At 46.3% G+C, this 26,715-nt stretch overlaps 1 protein-coding gene across 2 annotated transcripts; it reads left to right on the top strand.

Moving 5' to 3' along the window:
- Positions 1 to 16,189: 16,189 nt before the first annotated feature.
- On the top strand, positions 16,190 to 21,269 carry kcnj12a (potassium inwardly rectifying channel subfamily J member 12a). 2 transcript variants are annotated; one of them, XM_061810232.1, is made up of 2 exons: positions 16,190 to 16,358; positions 17,964 to 21,269. In XM_061810232.1, the coding sequence occupies exons 1-2, from the start codon at positions 16,296 to 16,298 to the stop codon at positions 19,344 to 19,346; spliced, it is 1,446 nt and encodes a 481-aa protein (XP_061666216.1). In that variant the 5' UTR covers positions 16,190 to 16,295; the 3' UTR covers positions 19,347 to 21,269. The 2 variants fall into 2 exon arrangements, with proteins under 2 accessions (XP_061666216.1, XP_061666217.1); XM_061810233.1 differs by having other exon boundaries at positions 17,893 to 21,269.
- Positions 21,270 to 26,715: the final 5,446 nt, after the last annotated feature.

Raw genomic sequence — 26,715 nt, 5'->3', positions numbered from 1 at the left:
AGTCCTCCGGCGTGTCCTGGGTCGTCCCTGGGGTCTCTTTCCACTGGGACGTGCCCAGAACACCTCCTCAGGAGGTGTCCGAGAGGCGTCCGGATCAGATCCCCCAGCCACCTCATCTGGCTCCTCTCCATGCGGAGGAGCAGCGGCTCGACACTGAGCCCCTCCCTGATGACCGAGCTACTCACCCTATCTCTAAGGGAGAGCCCGGACACCCTGCGGAGGAAAAACTCATTTCGCCCGCTTGTATCCGAGATCTTGTTCTTTCAGTCACAATCCACTGCTCGTGCCCATAGGTGAGGATAGGAAGAAGTCCGAAGAACCACCCGAAAAAAATCAGCGCTCAGCACAATTGTTTCCCAACGTAAGCGAGCCTCCGTTGCCGCGCCTATTACGTCACATCCAGACACGTCAGTCATGTGACTCGTCAAAGTGGCGGCGTTCGTGAAAATCCGTAATTGCTGATAAAAATCTGATCAAAAATTCATGAAATAAGAGGATTAACATCACAATGTGAAGATAGAGTACATATGACATGACCTATTGGAAACATTGTGGATCCAAACCACCGGAATTTTCCATTAAGATGGAAGTGTCATAGACATGCAAGTAGTGGCGGATTTTGGCCCGTGCAACCTCGGGGGGGGCGCAATGTTCGGGACGGAAACCTTGTCGAGAAACCAGAAAATTGCGACGCATGCAGAAGCCACACACACACACAGTCAAGCAGCACAATTCCGCTCATCCATCCGTGCTTCTTCGTCCGAGGTGCCAGGGAGGTGTAAATTAATAATTGCAGGTCAGTAAAGTGTGATCCTCCGCACATCTTTTTAACATATGCCTTGGTACGAGACAAGGCCGTAACGTTCCGGTCCAATTTTAGCCCCGGGGTCAAAAAGGGCTGTCGTTTAATCCGCTCGGCACATGAACGTTTGCACGGTCGAAGACTCGGAGGCGAGGTTGCGGGGTGTTAATTGCTTCTACTGTCGAAGAGCCTCCTCACCTGCGGAGTCGTCCACTCCAGACCGACGCCGGCGACGGAGGAAAAGGAAGCGAGACGCAATCCGGGCCGGCGGCGAACCCTTTTGTCGCCGCGGCGGGTCGCCCGCGGAGTGGCGGATGAATCATTCTGGAGGGGAGACAAAAATGAAAACACTCACTGCGGGTAGGAAGGTCTTTTATTTTGAATTTTTTTGTAACTGGACGTTTTCCTGAGCGAGCAAGTCACCGCCGATAGGTCCTGTCACGTCAAATCAGTCGTGAGCGTCTGCGGTTTGTCCTTCTCGATGAATGTCACAGCCGCAACTTTAGGCGCACCTGCACAGCCTCCTAAAATCCAGCGTAAGCACTTTTGACAAAGACAAAAACTCTTTCCAGTTTGATTATTCTTGTGTGGAACGGTCCGACATCATACCCAAAGTTGGCTAAGCTAGCTAATGACGCACCGCTCACGTTTGCTACCACCCTATTTTGATGACATCATAACTTACAATTCACGGAACGATTTAGAGCCGGGGTGTCAAACACTTTTTTGTCGCGGGCCACATTGCGGTTACAGTTTCCCTCAGAGGGAATCTGAAACCATGAAAATCTTTCACCACGTCATATTTACAGATGAAATTTATGAGCTTGTTTTGTAATCACAAATCAAGGGAAATTTTTCATTTTTTTTTTTTAAACTGTTGCTGTTGTTTGGGCACATAATATTGCTTGCAATATCTCAATGATGTGATGATTTGAAACTTCAGTACAGAATTTTTTTAAAATCATGGAAGTTGATTCTCATCATTTTCCTTCGCGGGCCACATAAAATCATGCGGCGGGCAAGATTTGGCCCCCGGGCTTTGAGTTTGACACCTGCGATTTAGAGACTGTTAATTCAGTTTTCATCCATCCATCCATTTTCTTAGCCGCTAATCCTCACTAGGTTCACGGGAAGTGCTGGAGCCTATCCCAGCTGTCAACGGGCAGGAGGCGGGGTACACCCTGAACTGGTCGCCAGCCAATCGCAGGGCACATGGAGACAAACACCCCCACTCACAATCACACCTACGGGCAATTTAGAGTGTCCAATTAATGTTGCATGTTTTGGGGATGTGGGAGGAAACCGGAGTGCCCGGAGAAAACCCACACAGGCACGGGGAGAACACAACAACTCCGCACACGCGGGGCCAGGATCGAACCCAGGACCTCAGAACTGTGAGGCCAACACATTCCAGCTGATCCACCGTGTTGCGCCATTCATTTTCCAATATTGCATATTTCCATGAGCATCACGGGTCCGAGCTTACCCAGGGAAAGAGGCTGGATACTCCCTGGACTGGTCGGCAGCAAATCACACGACGCAGACAACCAATCATTGCCGTGTTTTTCGATAAAAGAAGGTGGAAAGATGTTGAGTTGATTTACGGCCATATCATATCATATCATCGACATCAGCAAGACAATTCCCCGGATATGATCAATAACTATCTACCACATTTCCCCATGTGACGGCTTTCACCCTAATAAGCAGCATGTCTCAATTTGTCAGTTGCCTTTTGAATACATTTTTGCCCAAAAGATCAGAAGACACGTTGTGGTTGTTTAAACGTGTTGTACGTTGTTTTTAGCCGGTCGTCACGAGTCGGTGTCACACTCAAGAGGCAGCCGCACAAATAGCAAACACGGACGGAGGTCACGGGGATACCAGGCTGACCTCGATACTAAAAATAGTTTGCAGTCACCGCTAATTAGCAAAGTAACGTGATTAGATAGCTTGATTGGAAGGAAATGGACACGAGGATTTACGGCGAGGAATGGATGCGAGGATTTACCGTATCTTGTCCTGTCGCCTGTGAGCTCACGGCAAGAATAACATTTTTTTTTTCTCCTGTGAGTTATTACTAATAGTTGTTGTTTTTTTAAAATTGTATAAATACACTTTTTTGACGTGCTCTATCTTCACGTTTTTAATGTACAATGACTTGCGCGAATAGTTGGACTGCAAATCAAGTTTGATAATCGTGGCCGCTCAGATATATCGCCCGAGCCAGACCGTTATTCAGGGGTGAGCTCGGGCGTTATGGCCGCCGGAGCCATTTTTAATTCACCCCCGCCCCCCCTCCGCCAACGCCACCGTGACCCCTGCGAAATAGAGGAAGTCCCGCTGTACTTAGGGACTGGCACTTTCTTCACAGCACAGTGGTCACCTCATCGGACCGCCGCGCACTCAGCGGCGGCGAGGTCTGTGAAAGCACTTTGTCAATCCTCGAGGGGATGGGGGCGGGGTGGGGGAGTGGGGGTGCTTGAACAAACGCAAAGTGACGCCTCCGTTTCGGACTCAAGAAAAGAGGAAGGGAAGCGGGGAAGAGACGACGTTTGTCTGACACAGTTAAGTGAAATCGGCCGGGTGTCTCGGCGGGGGCGCGGCTTTGGTGACGCGCGATCGCTCCTGAATAAATCCCCCCAAAAAACTCGGCCTCCGTGACCGCTGCGGACTGCTCGGACCGACGTGGTTGAGTACGAGGGAGAGAGAGAGAGAGAGAGAGAGCGCAAATCATCTATTGATCACCGCATCGATCGACTGGTCGCCAGGAAGCGCAACAAATTGCTCAACCGTCTCATTCCTCTTCATTAGGTACAACGTGAAGAGACTTTTTCTGTCCTCCTCTGGATAATCTGCCTTGAAGAGAAAGATTACAATGCTCAAGGGTAACGATTCATCAGTCTAGGAAATGACACCAGTTTTTGTTCCTGAGCAGGTTGCGCGCAACGTAGTTCACTGCCTGTGGGACTCTCTGCTTCAACACCTAAATTAGAGTAACCCCAGTCACAGCGTTTCTGTGCCCGTTAGTTTGATCCTGTCCTGATCCTTGCCGCATGTCTTTTGGATCCCGCCTACCTAAACGTTTCTGTACCTCTGCCTTGTCGGACCGCTGCACCGCGTTTGACCCATTTTTCCGGAATCAACGACGTTGAACATTATGCCTCTGCCTCGAAGTCCTGCATTTTGGTCCGCCCCCGTACCGGAGGTTTGTGACATTTATTCAGAATGCCGTCCACTGGGTTGCCCGCTACGGATCTTGTTTTGAGCACAGCTTGTACTTGTACTTGTGTCGATTCAGTGACGCACGGTTCTGCTAGCCTCGTGCTTTCGGAGCAGATTCTTCTGAAACGGCCCGTCTTCGTCAAGGTGGAGCAATTATGAACACTTCAAATGTCGGTCGATATTTTCATAAATCCTTCAATCTGTGTGTTGTCTTATTTGTCGGTTTGGCTCTTTGCACACATAAAGCCACTGTTAATGATGTGTTTACAGCACAGTATGGCGGAAACTGCAGGGGGGCCGGGGAGGGGGGGCGGGGTGGCAGCTGTTACCGTGTCTCCCATTGATTACGTGATTGATTCCCGTCGATTTTTGTTTTGTTGCCCCCCTCCCAAATGCTCCCGTGCATCCGCATGGCCAATCAGCGAGTGTCACCAAACGCCAGACGATGTGCATCCTTTTTTTGTGCGGCGATTCCCGAGCTTTGTTGACGCCACCAGACGAAGATGTCGCAAAAGCAGATATTTTTAAAATAATAATGTGAAAATAAGCTATTATTCTGATGCATGAATGGATCCGCGGGTTAATTGTACCTTTCGCCGCCTCTTGGAAGAGACGTCACAAAACCTCAGCAGCACGGTTAGGTGAGGAAAGACATCACTTGTATGAAATATGCAATAATAAGGATGGCACGGTGGATCAGCTGGAAAACGTAGGTGGATGGATGGATGGATGGATGGATGGAAAATGGATGGATGGACAAGTTTGTGAAGGATTTGAGGGTGTAAGCCGGCTTCCTTTGGTCGGGATGGATGCTTAACTGGCAGACATGGACAAACTGCCGACGCGGGAAAAATGATTTCAATTTCTCAATCGTATAAACGAAAGAGGCAGATGGAGTTCCAGGTGAGAACAAAACCTCTCCGGTCCTCCACTCACCCGCGAGCGTATCGTCACGTTGACAACAGCCGCTCAGCCATTTAGGGTGACGGAGACGAGCGGTGACCGTCGGCCGCCGTTATGTCGCCACGGCGACACGAGGGCTCAATCAGGACCGCAACGCTCCCTCCCGGTGTTGGACCACGTCGAGACTGCACACCGTCGACCTGCGATGGTGGAAGACTAAAGGAATTTAGGCTAAAAGTGACGTACGTTTCAGGTCTACTCCAGAATCTGTTGCTCATTTGGAAAGGTTGAGCTTTGTGATTGATTGGGATGAATATATTATGTTAGTTCCACAATATTACACACGATTAGACGTTTCTTTCGGGAAAAGCGGTTTTGGAGATGCGAGGATTTTGCAAGACAGCAGCGAAATCCTCCTTAAAGTGCTCCGTCTAAGGCATTTTGGAAACGTCTGTCCCATTTTTCTGTTTCGGAGAAGGCCCGGTTACAAGGCGGTCTCGGGTCACATTAGCGTTGAAGAACCTTTTTGTGCTTTTTCCAGAAATAACTTTTTTTTTTTCTCTCTCTCTCTTCTGAAATGGCTTGAGGTCATTCAGCAGTGCCACCTGTTGCTTGGGCATGCACTTGAAAGCATGAAGATCACAAGGCCCTATTGAGACCCAATTATTAATCAATCAATCCGGAATTGGGTTAGACGGTAAACGGCGTACTTCCTCCTGAATTTGAATTCTGCATTTTTTGGGGGGAAAAGTCCATAAAGGAACGCTTCCCAGGAGAACCCAAGCTGCGCATTTGCTGTCCTTTTGACTCCCTCCGAGCGCCCCGCGGCAAACACGACAACTCAGCAGCTCAGCTTTGTTGGACTATTCTCGTTCCTTTGGTTGTACGCCGTGAGTCAGTGTCAATCATTGTCGTGTAGTTCCCGCATATAGAAAGAGGGGCAGACTTTTTCCCGTCATTTCGCACAGCCTCGGTCCATTTCTCACTTCTCTGTTCACACGCCCACGGTGAGAGCTGTTAAAGAGGGACGGCGGAAAAAAAAAAAAAAAGAGAGAGAGAAGCTTTAACTCACACAGATTGAAATCCGACAGGGTCGCCGCAAACGCACAAACACACACTCGCGTATAACATTCACGGGAATTCGATGGCAGGTTCGGGTGAGTGTCAGCTATGTAAACAGTTGTGCTAATTCTCCGGGGAACAATGGCGCACATGTTCGGCTTTTGGAACTGCACTGCGGCGTCGGATGGAATAAATGACTGGAAAGCCCCCCCCCAAAGTCGAGAATAAAAACTGACGCAATGATGTTGCTGTCCGAGCTTTCGAAAGGTCACCCAAAGAGCCATGCTTGCCGTGTCAAAAAAAAAAAAAAAAAACTGAAACAAATAACAACTGATTAACACCAACTTGCACTCCCCCCCCCCCCCCTCGACATTATTAGCGTAATTTCCGGCCTATAAGCCGCGACTTTTTTTTTCCACACGCTTTCAACCTTGCGACCTATGCGGTGATGCGGCTAATTTGTGCATTTTTTCCCGACGGCCGCAAGCGGACACTCGAGCGGAAAAAGTAAGCGTGAGACCCGTGGAATATATGTGCCGAGGAAGTGACTTTTACCGGTATGTTTTTTTTTTTTTTTTTTTTTTACCGGCCCTGTTAGTGCTGCGATAGCATGTTGCTGCTGTGTTACTGCTGTCTTTAGATATGTTTTTTTTTTTTTTTTATCTGGCTCTGTTAGTCCTGTGATACCGTGTTGCTACGGTGTAGCTGCCGTGGCTGTTTTTTTTTTTTTTTTACCGGTATGTTGTTGTTTTTTTAAGCAGCCCTTTTCGCGCTACCGTGGTGTTGCTATGTTAAGCTAAGCTAACGTATTAAAACTTTGAAAACTTTCTGTGTACCGTCTTTCTTTGTAAATATCTCGTGTTTCAATGTGGGCACTTGCGGCTTTTACACAGGTGGAGCTTATGTACGTACCAAACGGTATTTCCTTTACAAAAGTACTGGGTGAGGCTTATAATCAGGTGCGCTCTGTAGGGCGGAAATTACGGTATGTATGAACAGCACACCTGTGAACTTGTACGGTTCAGCTGTAGTTCATACGGATTTTGGGGTGAATATTACGTATACGGCGGTACATCACAAATCATACGGATTCTGAAAAATTCAGCATTTAGAATTGGTGAAGAAAGTTACACATGAATACAATTCTGAACACAGTAATGCCACGAAATAGACTTTGATAATTAGACATTAACTTCAGATATTATCATTATGGAGATCTAAAAAATATAAAAATCACCGAAAAACTTTGTGCTTTTTCCCTCCGTTATTTTGACATATAATTTGCCTCGGTATGTTATAAGGATTTTTTTGCTCCCTAAAAGGATTTTTTTGGGGTAGTTTATACAGGTTGGTGCTCCAAAAAGTTGACAGATATGGAACAGTACAGAAAAAGAATGGGGGGGGGGGGGGGAAAGAGAGATAAGGCTCAAATGATTCCAATGAAAGCTGAGCGCAAAATTTCTCCCTCGAAACTCTGATGCACATTTACGGTTACGCTCCTGATGAAAAAACACATTAATAACATCAACACAAAATTAATTTTTTACCAGATTAGTCGATTCATCGGTGGAATAATCGAGTGTAAAAGTCTTTGATCGCCACATCCCCGGGCAGTACCAGTGCTAGAACTTGGGCGGGACTCCACCTGCGACGCCATTGTTCCACTCCCTGTAAAAGATGGCATTCATATTACAGATAAATGGCGGCAACGTGTGGGGAGTCCCGTTTTTTTTTTCAAGGTAGCATCAAAGAAGAAGAGGAAGAAGGCCAGCTTTAACACTGCTCTTAAAAGCCGGCATTGTATCGACTTGTTTGGATGAAGTTCCAACCAAACAGCGCAGACACTGAACAATGGGGAAACCCGGCAAATTTTTTTGCCTTCTGGTGTAGCACCGCAGTCTTAACAGATGCAGGTTGGCGCCTGCGTCAGGGAATTCTTAAGCGATTTGAAGCTGACCAACGAGCGCCGACCTTTCCTTTCCGTGCTCTTTTTGTGGCTAGCATTTTAAAAGAGCAGGCGCCGTCGCGGTCCCACGGGAAGTGTTCCGATTGCGATCTTCGGTGTTTTTGGGGGCGATAGCGAACACACTTGCGGCAATATTTCACGGGATCTCTCCAGTTGGTGACAACGCACGGCGCTAACGTGTCCTCTTTATCCCAGCGCTCTTGTAAACAGGACAGCATCTATTCTATTCGTGGCGTCTTATGAATGGGTTCTTAAAGCTTCCTCCAAAAAAGCCTCAAGCAGGAGGAGAAAGTGCCGTCCGACCATATGCTTTCGCGAAACCACCATATGTCCCACTGGTTAATTCATGTTGCCAAGGCCGGTGGTTTCGCCTTTGTTTGTTTGTTTGTTTGTTAAGAATCCCAACATACCACCAACACGTTTGAATTTTCGTTCAGCTGTCAGGGCTGCGTGGCACGTACTGTAAGTCATGTGATTCTGTTAAGTGAGGATCAGTTGTTCGTCACAGATGAATGTGTGTTTCTGTTGGAACTGAGAAGAAATATTTTATATATATATATATATATATATATATATATATTTAAATAATGAAAAAACGCCATCTGGGGTAATAAAAGGTCAGCTGCTGGGAAATTTGGGATAAAATTAGGACTTTGCCGGGCCGCGCTCGGTGGAATGGACAGATGGGAGACGGGCTCCCCGGGAGTCGAGACCTGCTACAAATAGCCGGGTGCACACAAACAACGCACATCCAGACGTGAAAGTTCGAACACCCACAACGACAAATCTGTGAAGTAACTTCGCAGCGTTCTTCCAGATCATGCAACTCTCAAACCAATGAATACGGCAGTGAAGAAAATACACGAAGAGGCCCGACGCGGCAGCTCCCAGTCGAAGTGTGACCGAGTTCTTTACGTCGGAACGTGATCCGGTGCTCGTTGGGTGTAGGGTTATTTAGAAACGCTCGACAACTGGTCCGAGCGCGACGCAGATGGAGCCATCAAGGTCGGGATTAGCGGCACAAACGGTGCTGTATCTCCGAGGAAGTCGCAACTGTGCCTGCTGACTCTCAACTGAGCCGCTTGTCCTCATTCAGCCGTGTCGGGGGGTCATTTGCGAGACACGTGGGGGAAATTACACTTAGAAATGTGTACATACAGTAGAAAATTAAAGTACAATATGTAAACTAGTCAGCAAATCCTATTACTCGTTTTTTTTTTTCCACCATCACACCTTATTAGCAAATTAGGTAATAAAAGTCTTCCATAGCCTTGTAATTGAAATTCTTTTTCTCCCAAAGATGCTATGAATGAGGGCGACACGGCGGATCAACTGGTAATGCGTTGGCCTACCAGTTATGAGGTCCCGGGTTCGATCCCGGACCCGCCTGTGTGGAGTTTGCATGTTCTCCCCGTCCCTACGTGGGTCTCTCCAGGCACTCCGGTTTCCTCCCACATCCCAAAAACAGGCAACATTAATCGGACACTCTAAATTGCCCCTAGGTGTGATTGTGAGTGCGGCTCGTTTGTCTCATTGTGCCCTGCGATTGGCCGGGGTGTACCCCGCCTCCTGCCCGTTGACAGCTGGGATAGGCTCCAGCGCTGTCACGACCCTTGTGAGGATAAGCGGCAAAGAAAAGAAAATCCTATTACTCGGTTTTTATTTATTTCACTTATTAGCAAATTAGGTAATAAAAGTCTTCCGTAGCCATTTTATACCACCTTGTAATTGAAATTCTTTTTCTCCCAGAGGTGTTATGAATGGCCTTACCAAACACCATTCAGCGATTTTTGACTTTATCAAATTTCTGTATTACAACAATAAAATGAGTGTATGTCACGCGAGTTCTGCTGGGAGCGACCGAGGTGCATATCACACACACCCCTGTTCGTGGAAACTGTACAATGGCAAACTTCCAGCCTCCGGAGAGGGTTTTTGTCACAGCCTCGCACCCTCGCGACATACATGCCGGTACCTCTGCCAGTGAAGTGGGAAAACACGTTTATCCAGAGTTTTCCAAGTGCCATTGCAGAATCTGTTGACTAAGGAAATTCACTAGGATGGTTTTCTTTGACCTAAGCTAACGTACGATAAGCTATAAAACGTTTACATATTGCTAACAAAGCACAGTAACTTTGTTGCTGTACTTACAGGGGAGAATTGGAAACGAAATTCTACGCAAATACCGTTCTTGTGGGAATATATGACAGGAACGACTGCACCGGCAGAACATCTTTGCACATATAGGAGAAAAAACCTCGCTCGCACGAGGCGAGCGCTGTGGGGGGGGGGGGGGGGGGGATTCGATTGAACATCCGCGGAAATGTATCGATACGACTTCTCGGGTTTGTGATGAAGATTTAATCAACGGGCAGCTGGGCTCAAGAACAACAGGCCCACTTCACGACTTTCTCGCCAGCGCGAGTGCAACGATATCACATTCCTAATCCCCGCTGACAGGGGAAAAAAAAAAAAAAATATCGCAGAAAAATGAAACAAACAGCAATCGCACCCAAATCCCTAAAATAACTGACAGACGTGGAACTCAGAGAATAGAGTGTTTGGGTTGCTTGATGGAAGGAGGCATCCGCACGATCGTAGATCAATAAAATGTGTCTGCAATCAGCAGCAGGTACTCTGAGAAGAATGAGGTTCACGCCACACCTCCACTGTTCGGTATTACATCGTCCTCAACCACTGCAAATGTTTTGCAGGATTTCTCTTCAAATGTGGGATGTATCAAGACACAAATGTCTGATTTGATTTGGCAGGGTCTTAAAAAAAACTGCAGCAAATGTCAGTTTCGGAGTTCCCAGCGATCCCAACGTAAGGAATGGGTTGACCGAGCCGTCCCTCCAAATTGCTCTGAAAATAGTCAAAACGTGTTATACCTGTAGCCATGGCAGCAACAGTGATTCCCACTTCGCCATCGCCGTAGGAGGCAAAACCCTCTCATTGAGGCACAGACGTGCATATGGGGAGCTGCCACCTGCGAATATGGGACGCTTACATAACGAGCGCCGCGGTTACGGACGCGCGGACCTCGCGGGGCCCGGACGCCAAAGCGCCGTACAAAACCCGTCGCCGGCGCGGCTTTCAAGGGACTCTTTGAGCTCCCATTAGCCGATGTCCTCGGCTCGGAACACAATGGCCCGGGTCACGATCACACGCGGGCTATTGCAAAGCGCCCCGCGCGCGAGTCTGAAATCAGTGAGAGAGAAGGATGGGAGTGGTGGTGGTGGGGGGGGGGGGTGATGATGATGATGTTTCCTACACTGATGAATCATTAGTGATGAAGCTGAGGCTGAGCCACCATAGCTGGATTTAGAAACCTCACACTCATTCAACACGCTTCCCTTTCTTTCTCACTGTCCTCTCGCTCGCTGTTTGACTGATGACTTGCCCTCTGCAGCTCTGAGGATGTCACACTCGCTAAGTGCGCTCGACACCAGGGAAGGGGTGGGGGGTGGGGGGCACGGAAGAAATCCATTTCTGGCCATTAAGATGAATCCTAAACTAACGCACGTTTGAACAACACCGGGTTAATTACTGGAGTCGAGGGAACTCTTTCGACCGTTTCCAGTACTGAAAACTGAACCCCGTTCGCAGGCTGTAAGTTCATTAGTGCCACATAGAAAAAGCAGTGACTTTTGGGCAAATTATTACAGCATACAGTAATCCATCCTTATGGCGGTATTGCAATTTTCTTGGGTTGCAAACACCAATTTGTGGGTTTGCTGAATTACGTCTACGTGTATAAACAACTTTCATTGCCGTTACAGCCTCTGGGATTCGTATTATGAGGCACAAATTATAAAACAAATGTTATTTTTATTGATACTTGCACATTTTTGGGGGCTCAAATAAATATGGGCAGTCCCAAAAGTCACTGCACACTTTTTTTTTTTTTTTTTTTTTAAATTTGGTTTCAGGTATCATTCCGACAGACCTGAGGCCGTTTTTGGAAGCGTGTCATTCCCTTCCCTTTTTACCGCCTGCGATTGAAGTTTGAGGAGCTTTACACACTTTTTCAACAGCATGGTATAATTTACAGTACCCATGCCAAGTTTTTCACAACAGAATGTTTTCTTGACCACAGTAGAAGACCTGGTACTACCACCAAGAATTAAAAAAAAAAACAAACATAGTCCTAGTCCACATAGGCAGGCATTTACACAAAGTGTATGCGGTGAAATCCAGCTGGTGACAAGTTTGAAAAGCCGTCGGTCTACGCTGAGACTTATTTCCCTCCCGCATGTATCCATATTCACTCTGCTATGCACCGCACATACTGCAGTGACTCGCACTCGCACTCGCAAATCTGCACAGTCGAGCACGAAAAAACACACGCGTAAAATTTGTTACGAGCAGAAATACGCAGATATTGAAAGAAGTCACTTATTTTGTGTTGTCTTGACCAATGTTCCCTCTAAGCTGCGCCACTGCGCAATTGCGCACTTGTCGCACACTCTCGGCAGATGTGAAAACCGTCTTTTTTTTTTTTTAACACAAAAGTACACGGTCTCTAACAACGAGCTGCTGCTTAGCCTAATTCTACTTCCTAGTTTACCTGACACCGCCCCCCTCTGCTCTTAAAGGGATACATGCATAATTACAAACAGAACACACAGCCCCAAACTTTATATCCGCGGGCATGACTGATCACACCCGTACATTTTTCAAATGTGAGCGACTGACATACTGTATATAGCGAAGATAACTGACAATTGGAAGTATTGCTCCACGTGGGACGTGCTTCACCCAAAGAGAGACAATGAATAAGCTCTTTTACAGAAAGGTGCGATAACGGGACTTAACTCCGAGCGGAGCCAGAGCAGATGGGCCGAGCAAAGTCTGCGCTCTAAATTTGATGTGGGAAGTCTTTGTAAAAAAAAAAAAAAGAAAAGAAAAGAAAAGAAAGACAGCATTGGCGCATCTTCATAATGTGGCTTCTATTTACTTTGGGATTCACGTGTGATCCGACACAATGGAGGGATTGTCAGCCTCCCTTTTGTGAATGATGCATCAAGTTGCCGTCAACTGGTAGTGCCATCACGTCGGGTGTGGGGGTGTGGGGGTGTGGGGGGGGGGGGGGGGCTAGAGAGAAGGAGAGAGAGGTAGGCTGCAAATGGCAGGTTCTGTGACACTATAGAGAGGGAGCGAGGGAGGGGGGAGAGGAAGGAGAGTGTGGTAGAACAAGAGAGAGAGAAGGAGAGAGAGAGCGGCAGTCCAACAAGATCAGATTGCAAAGATTAATAGAGAGGTGTTCACTTAATAAGCAGTGAGGAACTCTTGTACAATTTGATGAGAACCGTCAAGGATTGTCTTCGCATCACAGAAGAGGATTGGAGCGAATGAAGGATGTGACAGTGAAGAAACACGGATACAAAAGTCGGGCTTTTTTTTTGGGGGGGGGGGGTTACCTGTGATGAGTCTTTCCTTCCGCGATTGACCGAGTCCAAGTGGATTTGCTGATCCGATTCCCGGCCAGGATGAAGAAATGTAAAGGCTGCTCGTGCCTGCTGGTGCAAAGGATGACGGGGTGCTTTGTTTGGGAATTGGACTAAAATAAAAGAAAACCTCCCCCCCCCAAAAAAAAAAAACAGCATAATAATAATAACAGAAGAGATCAGTTCGGTGATGTCTCAGTTCGGCTGACGTTGATGCCGGAAGAGGAGGCAGCGCCTTTCTGTCCTTCGCGCAGCCTGGAAGACGACAGGTAGAAATCAAGGTAAGGAATGCAATTCACTCCTAACCTGAACGTTTAAAGTCATAAAATAACCCGAACGTCACCTGATCTACGAAGGTTGGCTTTGCGTTTCCACGTCGTAGCATCTTAACGATTTCAATTTCCATTTGACAAGAGATGAGTGTCATCCAAAAACAACTAGTTGCTCCCGTTCAAGTCAAGCCGACGATGAGATCCCGTCTGATGTTTTTGAGCTTTAAAATTTCAGTGAGGCCTCACCTTGCTATGCGGGTTCAACTTAATAACACACACACAAAAAAAAAAAAAAATGTCGTGACAAATAATAAATGTGCTAAAAAAAAAAAAAACAATTTAAAATCAAAATTGAGCATTATTATCATTCAGAATTTTAGATGTGGCTGTTGTATTGGATTGCAATAGATGGAGGGGGTGTACTAAAAATGACTAAAAAATAAATAAAACCTAAATCATGGAGTATACAAACAAAAAAAAATCAGCTTAACAATGAATCCACAAGTTGATAGCGGAACCATTTTAGATGCTCATCTCCCCGAGAGGACTATTTCAAGCGATTAAATACAAAAACTTGCATAATAGCTGAGAGCCGTGTTTGGATATTTCTTCCATCCCTGCATAAACAAAGCCTACAAGAGGGAGAGGACGAAGCGGATGAATACAGAAATGCGGCGCAGGCATGACAGCTTCATGACCTCATCCTGCTTTTCATCTCTGCTTTTGTTCACGCCACTCACTTTTAGTGGCCAAAGTGGGTTTTTCGAGCCCGCAAAGAGCCCCTTTTACATTTTTCACGTGGAGGGGGCTGATTCGTCGCACGGATGGGATTTTGTTTTTGTTTTTTTTGAAATGCGCAAATAAGGAATGATCAGGTGTCGAAATGGGAGAATAGCTACAGGTGCAGCATGCGGAACAACAACAAGAACAAGAACGCACAATTTGACAGCTGCTGCAATGACATGAGGTGACTCAGTTCTAAATGCGCACTTCTCACAAGGACCTCTCTCAGGGGGGCCACCTGAGATGAAACCACAGCGCAGGGGGAGGAGTCAGACCAACTCTCAGAATGGATTCACAAACGTGCAAAATTGTCACCTGTTTAGGACCGGACATGTACAGTCCATAGCGGATGTGCGAGTGGCGTTGCTTGTCGATCACTTGGGAGGGAATGAGTGGCGCGTGCTGGGCTACAGGAAAATCCGGTGACACCTGAGCCTGGGGCTTTTCCTTCAACAATGGCCTTGGGAGGTGGGCAGCCGTCGCGGCGAGCTCAGCTCGGTTTCCCGCGTGCTCGTCTTCGCGGCGCATCGGGTGCCCGCCCCCACTCCACTTCATTATCCTCCGGATCCCCGGCAGTGTTGTGCACATCCAATTATGCATTCTGTTCGTCCTAATCAGCGGTCTCAGCTCGCCCCCCCGGCACCCTGCTCGAGGCCCCCTGGGAACGGGCTCAGCAGACTCGATGACACACACGGTGACCACGCAGACCGAATGATTTGACAAGTCCTCCCAAATGAATCGGCGGGCCGCTGTAGTATGTTCATTTGCACAGGTGCAGAAAGCTGACCCCCCCCCCCCCCCCCAAAAAAAAAAAAAAAAAAAAAAAAACACCACATACACAAATCCAACTCCGATTAAGTGGACATGAAGGATATAATCAAATCCTGTAGCACGTCAATGTCAAAAGTCAGCATTATTCCCTTTGTAATAGACAGTTTGCTTGATATATGCATCCGTCCACTTTCTTTGCTGCTTATCCTCACAAGGGTAGTTCTGGAGCCTATCCCAGCTGTCAACGGTCAGGAGGCAGGTGGGGTACACCCTGACCTGCTTGCCAGCCAATAGCAGGGCACATAGAGACAAACAGCCGCACTCACAATCACACCTACGGGCAATTTCAAGAGTCCGATTAATGTCGCGTGTTTCCGGGATGAGGGAGGAAACCGGAGTGCCCGGAGAAAACCCACGCAGGCACGGGGAGAACATGCAAACCCCACATAGGTAGGTAGGTCCGGGATTGAATCCGGGACCTCAGAACTGTGAGGCCACCGTGCCCCCCTGTTTGATATATCATTTTGGGCAAATCATATTTGAGCATTTTTATCTTGACTCAACCCTTGTGGATTACCCTCACCTTGATGACTGAGAATTTTTCAGACATTAAGGGGGGGGGGGGGATTTTTTTACTAAGATCAATGATACAGTGAATTCAACTCGACTTTACAACAAGCATCAATTTGGCCCCCCAAAAAAATTCAAAAATGACTTCAAAATGAAATAAACATTATTTGAGATCAGAGTTGTGAGTGAGTCTTTGTGTTCAATTCAACAAGCCAACATTTCATATCGAGTAAGTCCATTTGCCACACAAAAACAGAACGCAGATACTTTGTAGCAGTATCCGCGGATCATCTCAAACATTTGTACGAGGTCAAATTTCAGCCACGAGTTAAACGCCCATCCGTTAAATGATTGGAAACAGGACACAATTTCAACACTACTGCGCTTAGCGTACGTCGGTAGAGATGAGAGGAGTACTTATGTAATGATTCCAAGGACTCCTGGAGGGTTTTTACTTTCATTCAGCCAACGCACTGGACACCTGACACTGCATGAATATGAGAGACTGTTCACAGGGTCGAGGACTGCTCAGGTCGCGCCTTAAGATGTCGGAGGTAAAGTTCGATCGTTCTGGTCACCGGATTATTGGATACTTACAGGTGTGATTTGTTTTTGCCATGGCGAGATTTCCAAATTCGAACTACCGTATCTGATGCTGGTGTAAGTAAGTCCCTCTCGAGAGACTGTGCATGAGGTAACGTGGCTCTGGATTCAGGCAACTTCATCTCAAGGCCAAGCGGCCGGGCATGTGGGATTTAGCCGCGCACGAGAGTGATCCGTCAAGTCTTCGGGGCCCAAATCAAGCAGACGGACACGGAGCGGCTGTGGCCAGGCGATAAAAGCTGTCTGCGCCCAGAGGGGGCCACGGTCCGGTCCCTCGTGGGTAGAAAGCCCTTGACCTGAGGTTCCAAGTACTGCATGACGTCCTGGTTATCAGCTATCATTCCGACAAACACCGTAGTCGAGGATGTTTTTACCTAGTAGGACTCTTAAATATCTAAAGGTCCCAGAATATAGTTACACGTACGGCATTCAGGTCAGAGAACCGAGCACCGCGGGGGGCCGATATAAATGTAACGCATCCTTCCCAAAATGATTAATACACTAAGTTGTACACATTGGGGTCGCGCAGAGTCCCACTCCCCATATCCCAGCATGCAGCATCTGCTACTGCGTGTCCACGGAATAAGTGGCACACATCGAGGCCCACTGGGAGATAGTAGTGCACACAGACGCACAGCAGCCCCGACTCCCTGACAAAAGTACTCCGCCGAAAGGACAATAGACAATTTGGTCCACAAAAGAACAGAGGGAGGCTTTTTCTGCTGGATGTGTCACATCTGCAGAGCACGCAGTTGATAGGCTATAAATACAACCAAGACAAAGGCTGCGCTAACAATTTATAGACTTTGGATTTACTTTTGGCTCCGGAAATGACAGCCTGTCACAGTTTGTGTTTTCTAACCAGACGCCGTCACTTGTTGTCAAATTCATTACTGCTCAGATGTCTTTGAATCACGTGCGGTGGTTGAGAACTTTGCCCCACCTCCGCTGCCAACCCGTTCCATTTCTAAAATGTTACCAGCAATTCTCGTCACACGTCCAGAAATTAAAGGACTCTACATCAAATTCAGCTTCACGTAACCGGATTTGAATGCGTGGTACGGTATTTCAGGCGAGCTATGGTGAAGGGAAGTAACTGAATTTGTAAACATTTCTAAACATGTCCAATTCTGAGCGTAAGGGTTGAGAGGAACTGATATTTCAATTTGGACAATTGTGAATGGTTCACGGGGAATTGCCACTTTTCTATTTACAATAACGTTGGTCGAAGCTCAAGGCAGCTGTGACTCTGGGTTGAACCGTGGAAAAGGAGTTGAACTGTCTTGTTTGATAAAAATGTTGCTAGAATGTCATTTCTCTCATTGACTGAGAATCTGTCCAGAGACAACCACACCCAAGACCTTTCTGACCTTGACTACGTTAAGCATTAGGAAAGCCCTGGATGGTTGACTAGGTTTTTGGTCTTTTCCGTAGGGATGGTGCGTTGTCAGCGCAATGACAATATCGTCCTTCTCCTCCTTATAGGGCCTGGATTCAAGAACAAGCTTCGCTTCCTGTCCATGCCTTCCTAAAATGCAACTTTCCTTGTGATCAAGGTGCGAGGGGGTCTCGATCACACGCTGGGACTCCATGGCCAGCCTTTCCGCCCTGACGCTGCAGATGGACGTGCCGGGAGCATGAGCGTGGGAAGGATCAACCGCTACAGCATCGTGTCGTCTGAGGAAGAGGGCCTCCGCCTCACTACCATGCATGGCGTGAACGGCTTTGGCAATGGCAAGATCCACACGCGCCGCAAGTGTCGCAATCGATTTGTCAAGAAGAACGGCCAGTGCAACGTGCAGTTTGCCAACATGGACGACAAGTCGCAGCGGTACTTGGCCGACATATTCACCACGTGCGTGGATATTCGCTGGCGCTGGATGCTGGTGGTCTTCACTCTTGTGTTTGTCGTTTCCTGGCTGGTCTTTGGTTTGGCATTTTGGGTCATCGCCTTACTGCACGGGGATTTGGATAACCCGGCCGGAGATGACAACTTCACCCCGTGTGTCCTCCAAGTCAATGGATTTGTGGCTGCCTTTCTGTTCTCCATTGAAACACAGTCCACCATCGGCTATGGCTATCGATGCGTGACTGAGGAGTGTCCCGTGGCGGTCTTCATGGTGGTGTTCCAATCTATAGTGGGCTGCATCATTGACTGCTTCATGATTGGTGCCATCATGGCCAAGATGGCAAGGCCCAAGAAGCGAGCGCAAACGCTGTTGTTTAGCCACAATGCTGTCATTGCAATGCGAGATGGAAAACTGTGTCTCATGTGGCGGGTCGGAAACCTTCGCAAGAGCCACATTGTGGAGGCCCACGTGAGGGCGCAGCTCATCAAGCCCCGGATCACCGATGAAGGGGAGTATATTCCTCTCGACCAAATAGACATCAATGTGGGTTTTGACAAAGGCCTGGACAGGATTTTCTTGGTTTCGCCCATCACTATTCTCCATGAAATAGATGAGGAGAGCCCCCTTTTCGGCATCAGCAAACAGGACCTAGAGACATCTGACTTTGAGATCGTCGTCATCTTGGAGGGAATGGTGGAAGCAACGGCCATGACCACTCAAGCTCGCAGTTCCTACCTAGCTTCCGAGATCCTTTGGGGGCACAGGTTTGAGCCTGTCTTGTTTGAGGACAAGAACCTTTATAAGGTGGATTACGCTCACTTCCACAAAACCTATGAGGTGCCGTCCACCCCTCGATGCAGTGCCAAGGACATGTTGGAGAACAAATTCCTTGTTCCGACTTCAAACTCGTTCTGCTACGAAAACGAGTTGGCTTTCCTCAACCGCGATGAGGAGGAGGCGGACGTCGGCGGCGGGAGCAGAGCACTGGCAAACCTCAGTCCAGAACGGAACAGCCGACACGAGTTTGACCGCTTACAGGCCACCAGAACTCTGGATCAGAGGTCCTATCGGAGAGAGTCTGAAATATGACCCCTGCTTATAGATCCGGGCTCTCCCGTCAGAGACTGTAAAAATGCAGAACAATGCAAAGTGCCATAGGAAATACTGGCTACAGTGCTAAATCGACAGAACAAAGGTCACATAATTGGAGTGAATGTTGCAAACTAAGAGAATGGAGCTTAGAAAATTGCGCTGAGGAATGGCTACAATCAAGGAAAAGTCTTGAGAAAGAACTTCAACCTTCGTGGAAACTTGAATCCTTTTCACACGGTCACTTTGAGCGGATTATCAACGCTACCGAGCTATGACAAATTGACACCATCCACTTTAAGGTGTAAATACATTTCTTAGTTGTGTGTGTGTTCTCTCAATTTCTCAAAACCACCTCTCACAAAAGAAGAATTCACTCCATCAACTCGTTTCTTGAACACGACGTTCTGATCGTGTGCGTAATTTGCCGGACTTGCGTTCGGCGGAACGTTGGGATTTGGTGCGCCGCGGCGGCGAGATGCAATGAGCCATAATCGGAGCCCGGCTCGCAGGTGGGCGAGAACGACGCTCATCCGCGTTGTGACGCGGCCGGCGTCGTGTGAGACGGCGACGATATTTGCACTGCGAAGGGTCGGTTGAACAAAAAAAAAAAACAAAAAAAACAAACAAAAACGTACAGAAGTCAAATGAAACAACGTTTTCAACCCCCCCCCCACACACACACACACACTTCCCCGGTGAAAAAGGATTCTCAACTGTTAATCCGTCAAAACGAGCACCTTACACTTTATAATCGTATTTAATTTTGAGCGTAAACTGATATGGGAGGGGGAAAAAAACGTTTCACATTCCCACCAGATAATGTATATTTTTTCACATTATTTGAAAGTTTCCCCGACAATTACAACAATAATCAACAAAACATTTTTTTCTATTTGCTCTTCAAACACAAATCTATGCATACCGTTCACAATGTCAGGGCAGAGATGAGCTCATATTCAAAATACTTGATTCAAAAATCCTTTCTAAATATGACATTATTATCTTTTGAGCAAAATAATGGAATTATTACTTACTAGATATCTCACACATAGTCATACTAAGTACATACACATATAGACAGGATATTGAAAGACACCCAAATGTACTTATTTGGCCTGAGAGTGGCTTCTGGTTGAAAAAGATGCAAGATTCATAATTAATAATTCCTGTTTATAGCATATGACATTACATCCTACGGGCAACTGGACTTTATCAATATGGTGACGCAGAAGATGCATTGGACCAAAGCCTGGGTGGAAGCAATAAACACTGAAGCACAGCTTTGACTTTGTTTTTTCACAGCTTCTTTTGAAAATAATTCATATTAAAATGTATCGTTGTGATGACTTGATAACAGCATACCCAAACATTAGTGTTATTATATATTAACGAAGGTTTGGATACAGTTTGGATGCAGTATGCTCCTATGTATTTGTTGAAAAAGAAGCTAGTTAGAAACAAACTTGACCAACTTAAACATTGAACTTTTACATATTTCTATAACATAAATAATGTTCCATTAAAAGAAAAATGGACAAAATGCTAATACACATTCATCTGGCGTTAGAAAGTAGCTATCAATAACTAATGTGTTAATTGTAGACTTACATTTGAGCGTGGAGCAATAACGTGTAAAATCCTTCCGAAGAATATATATATTTGATATGAGTATGGAAGAAATACTAAATTGATAGTTCAGGAAGGGACCGTGAAAAGTTTGTCACGTCGGTCAGAATGTCTATATTTTAATTTCTCGTCACTTTAAATCCCTTACAATGTAGGGTACGCCAACTTGACATTTATTGGTCAAGTGTTGATTTGATTTGATTTAATTTTCTTTCCAAAGTATGAAGTATGATATAAAAACTATTTTTCAGAGAACACGAGCTCGTTGCCTTCTGGGAAGGATTTAAATGCCGGTGTTTCTCCACAATGCATTTAATGGTTTAAAATAAGCTGAAGTGTCACAAAGGTATCGAAAGATATTAGCTCAGATTTTTTTTTTTTTTTTTTTGGTCATGTGTTTTAAATTACGATAATAAAATTATGGAAACCTCATAGTGTAATAGCAAAGGAATATGACGGAATTGGCTGAGTAATGCATCTTTTTTTTGTACAAATTTCTGTTTGATAGAGTTTAATGATGAGTTTTGAGCAAAATGTGGATTTAATGCCTTTTTACCCCCCTTTTTTCTTTTGATAGTATAAATTCAATTTAGCGCATTTTAATATGGTATTTCTCCCAAAGGGATGACTGAAAAAAAAATGACCTCTGTAGAAGTCTTCCTATGCTCAGTAAATTGTCCACTGGGCCTTTGATTTTCCATTCAGTCACATGAGTAATTTCAATAAACAAAGTGGAAAAAACAAAACAAAAAAACAATTCCTTATTGTTTGCATGTTTCTGTTGCCGAGCACGAGAACCAGACCGAAGTACTAATCAGCGGTCGAAGCCGTTGCTAAGGTAACAATCCGTCACCATGAAGGGTGCTTCAAGATGAGAGCGAGATTCATGTGACCACAGCCAAATGATTCCATGGTCTTGGGCCAATTATTCAAGAAGGTTCATCAATTAATCACGATGACACACAAGCAACCGGAGGGGCCACGGGCATGTTGGGCAAAACCGAACTCGACGAGAGGATTTGATCGGATCAATGGGTCGATCAGATCCCTTTTTTTTTTTTTTTTTTTTTTTTTAGCATCGAATTCTGTCACGGCAGTGCAACATATCGGATGATTACGTGCACATGTATACTGCAGGACTGATCAGGCAGAGGCATGATGTTCAATGTAGTTTATTCCGCAAAATGGGTCACACGCGGTGTAGCAGTCCGACAAGGCGGAGGTACAGAAACGCTAGGCTAGGCGGGATCCAAAAGACATGCAGCAAGGTCCGATGAGTATGGTGCAGACTAACAACTCAACAGGAGAGGATCATACAAAAGGGCACAGAATCGCTGTGACTAGGGTTACTCAGTCCCATAGGAAGTGAATGCAACTCACTCACGCAAGGCAACGACCTGGCAAATGACAACTTAAATGCCTGTCTAATTACAAACAGCTGTGACCGTGGCCACGCCCCTCTTGGAAGTCCCCAAGTTTTGCTCATGACAAGCACTCCCCGCGACCCTCGTGAGGATAAGCAGCAAAGAAAATGGATAGATGGAAGTTGCCCATGCACAGCGAGTGATGGTTGCTGGCCACTGGCTGCGCTCGGGTCGGGTCCGCGTACGGAAACACAACGGGCGCACACAAACCACGACGGCGCCTTCCGCCCAGTTTCGTTACGTAACGCGCGAGGACGGCGACAAGAGACGATTCTTTCTGGATTAATGGCGTTAATGAGCACAAATTACACAAAAACATAACTGATTTCCAGATCGCTGTTGCGGAACACTCAGCTTTGAAAATGAGATGAATTTTAATAGCCGCCGTGTGATATGAGAGAAGTTCTGGACAATCAAGGTCATGTTTAGATAAACTACTCAGAAACTGAGAAGGATAATAGAAAGGTTTTTGGGTTGTTTGTTTTTTTTTGGGTTCTTCAGAACCGTTGGGTGATGCTCTCGTGTATGTTATGCTGGTCCCGTCCAACAGATTCACTTTGCACGCTCGCGTTACCAAAATCACGTATGTGAGCACAAATGCTAAGTTGTTGTCGTTTTCTTGATTTCATTCACTAAGAGAAAAAGAAACGTCTGAAACAAAAGACATACGGATATGAATTTTGCACATTTGATTTCAATGATGCAATCGCAAAAGTTGGGAACCAGCATCCCACGGGACTGCCCCCTTCTGCGGCTCCCGGAGAGCAGCCAGCTGGGGCCTGGACGCGCCGACGCGTACGCACTTTTCCTCAAACGCGATGAAAAACAGCACCTAACAAAGACTCGGCGCCAGATTGCGATACACTTTTAAACATTTCAAATTTCAAGGAGGGAGTTTGTGACGATGAACTTGACATAGAGTCGGTGTCGTGGATATAGTGAACGTGAAAAGGTAGAGCGTGCGCAGATGTATTGTTATTAAAATGATGTACAATGACTTTGTTACGCATCCCGAGTGATTTTAAATTGATCGGGAAAAAAATGCGTTAAATGGAACATATTTTATACAGCCATCCATTTTCTTAACCGCTTATCCTCATAGGGGTCGTGGGGGTGTTGGGGCCTATCCCAGCTGTCAACGGGCAGGAGGCGGGGTACACCCACAACTGGTCGCCAGCCAATCGCAGGGCACATGGAGAGAAACGGCCGCACTCGCAATCACACCTAGGGGCAATTTTAGAGTGTCCAATGAATGTTGCATGTTTTTTTTGGGGATGTGGGAGGAAACCGGAGTGCCCACCCGGAGAAAACCCACGCAGGCACGGGGAGAACATGCAAACTCCACACAGGCGGGGCCAGGATCGAACCCGGGTCCTCAGAACTGTGAGGCCACCGCTTTACCAGCTGCCCCATCGTGCCACCATTTTTTTCTAGTATTTGAGATGTAATTTGGACTCTATGGTGTCCTCTACGCAAAGACAACCAATCAGAGGAAAGGGGGCGGTCATGGCCAAATACGGACAAAGCGGATACAAAACTGGGTCAAACAGAAGTACCGTACGGTGATCCGGTTTCCTTACGGAGCAGATTGGGAGATGAATGCGACTAATCACGTTCATCTCGTTCAATCAGTGCTCTAAGTGAAGCTTCAATCGCCGCAAATCACAGTTCTTACATCCACTTTTGATTTAAAAAAAAAAAAAAAAAAGCCCAGACATACTCAATTTAATTTCATGAAAAATACACGAAACACGTTCATGCGAACTTGAGATGATGAGTAAACGGACCAACCGCTCGTACGAGCGACGAAAATCGTCGTCTTATCTCCAAGTGAGCGCGACCTCAGATTTGGCAGGGTTAAATCGAACGAGGTGCTCGGTTCAACATTATTTATGATCCTTTCTGCTCGGGCAGGTGTCTATTATATCCATATTGATACATGAAGTGACATGAACGGGCAACCTGAGGGGGTCTCGGTCTCATTTCCGGATTCCTAAACGTAGATAATTACCTTGCCCGAAGTCCCCCCGGACTCACTAAATATAAATGGATATAAATGATCTGGCGGGTTAAGTGAAGTATAATGCGGAAAACCCTAAAACTGTTCTCGTGGAAAAATAAACACAAATAAATAAAAGTCATGGTCCGCCGTTTGGCTTTTGTTCCGTAAAGATTATCCGCATCGGGGGCAAAAGGTGCAGATTGATGCTCACGATTCAGTTTGTCCTTCCGGGTTTCTTCATTTGATTGCAACCCATCGTGCGATTTGCTTTCAAGGTAGCAGTACATCTTGTACCGTCGGCCTCAGAGCACCAGTAAAGTAAACAACACTCGGGAAACATACAGTTGCAAGAAAATTACCTGGATTTCTGCACATATACAGCGGTATTGGTCATAAAACGGAATCTAATATTCATATAAATCACAACTAAAGACACACAGTCTGCTCAGACTGATGTCATATAAACAAATCCATAATGTATGTTTTCATGTTTTGTTGTTGTTGTTGGACAAAACTATGTGTGGGAAAAAAAAAAAAATACATGAACCCTTCGGTCAGTGATTGTCAAAGTGTGGTATGAGTACCACAAGTGGTAGGTGCAAGAATCACTGCAAATTTCAGGTACATTAAATCTTTAAGAACATTTCTTTTTCAACATTTTTTTTCCCACACACAACTTGCATTGTATGTGTTGTATTTTTTATTGTTTAGAACAGGGGTGTCAAAATGTTTTTGTCACAGGCCACATCGTACTTTCGGTTTCCCTCAGAGGGCCGTTATGACTGTAAAACCATCAAAATCTTTAGATAGTGAACAAAAATCAAAAAAAAGTTGACACACGTGATTTACCTCCGCGGGCCACATAAAATCACGCGGCGGACCAGATCTGGCCCCCGGGCCTTGAGTTTGACACCCGTGGTTTAGAACATCCAAAGTGGATTTTGATTGAATCATTATCTCTCCATTTTCTTCGCCGCTTATCATCATGAGGGTCGCGGGGAGTGCTGGAGCCTATCCCAGGTGTCAACAGGGCAGGAGGCGGGGTACACCCTGAACTGGTCGCCAGCTGATCGCAGGGCACGTGGAGACAAACAGCCGCACTCACAATCACACCTACAGGCAATTTAGTGTCCAATTAATGTTGCATGTTTTCGGGATGTGGGAAGGAAACCCGAGTGGCCGGAGGAAACCCACGCAGGACCTCAGAACTGTGAAGCTTTCCAGCTGATCCACCGTGCCAGCGGCATACAATAACATTAAATGTGCTTTTTTTTTTTTTTTTTTTGCCATGAAACCGCTGCTTTGTTTTGATGAACATTTAGGCCTACTATTCTACTATTTTAATGTGGGTCATTACAGTGGTACTTGCAGCGCTAAGTATTTATTTATTTTTTCCCCCACTGGTACGTGCTGTGAAATGTTTGAGAACCCCCTGCCTTAGGCCAAGGAGATCCAATGATTTCTCCGAACGCCAAGCTTCTGTTTAAAGGTTTCAAAAGAAAAAGGGACTCGCAGTCAGAGTCCTGACCTCAACCCCATTGCGATGCCGATGGACGTTTTTTTTTTTTTTTTTTAGCGTTCAAAATTCCGCCTGGCCGCTGTGCAGGTCGAGCGGCAAATAGAGGGAATGTCGGGTTGCGGTTATTGGTGCCAAAAGAGGCTCAGACGGTTATTAAATGAAATGGTTGACGTGGGTTTTCTTGCAACTGGATACATATCGAAAGCACCAAAGTCAATTTAGCTTTTGTAAACTCAAAAGGTCTTCCTCTTATCCCGTGAATACCCTTCTCAAATTCATCTCCCGGTGGATGGAAAATAGATAAGACATCACTCAAGACCCCATCGGCCCACCTTGGGCTTACCTGCCTTGCATCGTGCCAGGACGGGGGCCAGGTGGGGGCTCATCTCCTCCCAGCAGGACGTCTCCAGTGTCAGGCAGAATGGACGCCTTTGTTACCTTCATGGGACCTCCAGCGCCTCCAGTAGTCTCTCTGTTTTGAATACGGCACAAAGTCCCTTTGTCGACGATGATGCACGGCCAAGAGCAAAAGGAGACAGTGGAGAAAAAAAAAAAAACCCAAACATTTTCCCCAAAACGGTGGCTGTTAGTACAGTACATTTACTTGGAAGAGGATCGACTCGGCGTTTTTGCACAAGGACGATTTCGAGAATAGATGCCTTGAAGGCTCAAAATTGTCCAAGGACGTGAACGTGATTGCGGTTTTGTCTAAAGGGTAATCGAAAAGCCACTATCAGTCTTCAGATACTTATCATTTATTTTCTCTAATCTATGTCAATTTAACTTGGAATGCTT

Source organism: Syngnathoides biaculeatus, chromosome 22 (genome assembly GCF_019802595.1).
Source record: "Syngnathoides biaculeatus isolate LvHL_M chromosome 22, ASM1980259v1, whole genome shotgun sequence".
Lineage (NCBI taxonomy): Eukaryota > Metazoa > Chordata > Actinopteri > Syngnathiformes > Syngnathidae > Syngnathoides > Syngnathoides biaculeatus.
Note: the sequence above shows the minus strand (reverse complement) of the source record. Positions and strands in the feature narration are given on the sequence as shown.

Coding starts and splice junctions, on each gene's coding strand:
- kcnj12a (XM_061810232.1), top strand. CDS start 16,296: ATGAATATGAGAGACTGTTCACAGGGTCGAGGACTGCTCAGGTCGCGC. Junction 16,359..17,963: donor CGCGCCTTAAGATGTCGGAG/GTAAAGTTCGAT, acceptor CTTGTGATCAAG/GTGCGAGGGGGTCTCGATCA.